The 1,601-nt window shown below is 40.8% G+C and overlaps 1 protein-coding gene across 1 annotated transcript in view; it reads left to right on the top strand.

The window, feature by feature from the left end:
- Nucleotides 1-1,601, top strand: part of LOC107572417 (atrial natriuretic peptide-converting enzyme-like) — a 41,648-nt gene that overhangs the window by 23,760 nt on the left and 16,287 nt on the right. The window contains exon 13 of the mRNA XM_016258849.1: nucleotides 411-539. Coding sequence (XP_016114335.1) covers nucleotides 411-539 — 129 coding nt within the window. The remainder of the gene's footprint in view (nucleotides 1-410; nucleotides 540-1,601) is intronic.

The raw sequence follows: 1,601 nt of genomic DNA, 5'->3' as shown, positions 1-1,601 counted from the left end.
TCACTCACTCACTCACTCACACACACACACACACACACACACACCAAAAACACTCAATGCCGGAGATCAGATGCTAAAGCACCGCTCACATGTGCCACATTTGCACTGTATTCTTAACATGCAGTACATCAGTAAGTGGCTATCTGTTACTTTAGTTTTCATGAGTTTTTTGCACTCTCCAGAAAAACACTGCAGAACCCTGATCTAATGTATTACAAGTCTTAAAGATCTTTCTCCGTCTAAATATATTAATGATGCTGTGATTTGCAGTGAGTTATGAGGGAAATTCTGCCTGCCAGTCTCTCCTGTACAAACAATATTTAACAGTCATTCGTTCAAATGACGGCGAGTCCTGTGTGTGTGTGTGTGTGTGTGTGTGTGTGTGTGTGTGTGTGTGTGTGTATGTGTAGTTCTCCTCTCTCTGCACACGCGGTGCTGGACGTGTCATCTGCTGCGGGACGGAGGCGCTGGCTGCATGTCGACCCAGACTGGAATCCACAGAACATGTTTCCTCTACAGGGCCTGCTGGAAAAGCGAGGGTGAGTGTGAGAGTGTGAGAGTGTGAGAGTGTGAGAGTGTGAGAGTGTGAGAGTGAGTGTGTGTGTGTGTGTGTGTGTGTGACCTAGCTGTGCATTTGGAAACAATATGACTAAATCAAATGTTCACATCCCATTAGCTACATCTGAGGGTTGTACAACCCCAACGTTTTGTGAAATGCTATAAAATCAAGAACCTGTGATTTTTTTCATTCTCTTTAACCTTTATATAATTGACTAAAGTACAAAGAGAAAAATTCCTTTGTTATCACTGGCCAACAATTTTATTTTGTAAATATAAACACATTTTGATTTTGATGGCTGCAACACACATCAAAACAGTTGGGACAGAGGCGTGTTTAATACTGTCACATCAACTTTCCTTTTAATTACAATGTTTAATTGTTTGGGAATTGAGGATAGTAATTGTTAAAGTTTTGCATGCAAAATTTTTTGTCCAATCTCACTTGATAGAAGACTTCAGCTGCTCAGCAGTTTGTGATTGTTGTTGTCTGATTCTCCTTTTCATGACTGACACATGTTCAATAAGAGACGGATCTGGACTGATCTAGCACATTCAATCTGTGTCTATGAAACCACGCTGTTGTAGCACATGTAGAACGAGACCTGACATTGTCTTGATCTAATAACCATGGACTTCCCATGAAAGACGTCATCTTGATGGCAGTATATGTCTCTGGACAATTTCAGTATATGCCTCCATGTCAATGGTACCTTCACACATATGCCAGTCACTCATGCCGTTTGCTCTGATAAACCCATATGCCATGACAGATGTTTGCTTCTGCGTCTGTCGCTGGTGAAAGTCTGGATGCTCCCTTTGATCTTTGGCTCTGAGAACTCGACGTCCATTGTGGACTCATCTGAGCAAGTCAAGTCAAGTCACCTTTATTTATATAGCGCTTTTAACAATACAGATTGTGTCAAAGCAACTGTACAGCATTCATTAGGGAAATTGTGTTTTAAAAAATGCGAAATGATAATAGTAAACACTAAATGTTCAGTTAAAGGCAGTTCTTCATTGAATTCAGTGATGTCATCATC

The sequence above is a fragment of the Sinocyclocheilus grahami genome, unplaced genomic scaffold, assembly GCF_001515645.1.
Source record: "Sinocyclocheilus grahami isolate Dianchi unplaced genomic scaffold, SAMN03320097.WGS_v1.1 scaffold1748.1, whole genome shotgun sequence".
Taxonomy (NCBI): Eukaryota; Metazoa; Chordata; class Actinopteri; order Cypriniformes; family Cyprinidae; genus Sinocyclocheilus; species Sinocyclocheilus grahami.
This window is presented reverse-complemented; position numbering and strand designations above follow the sequence as displayed.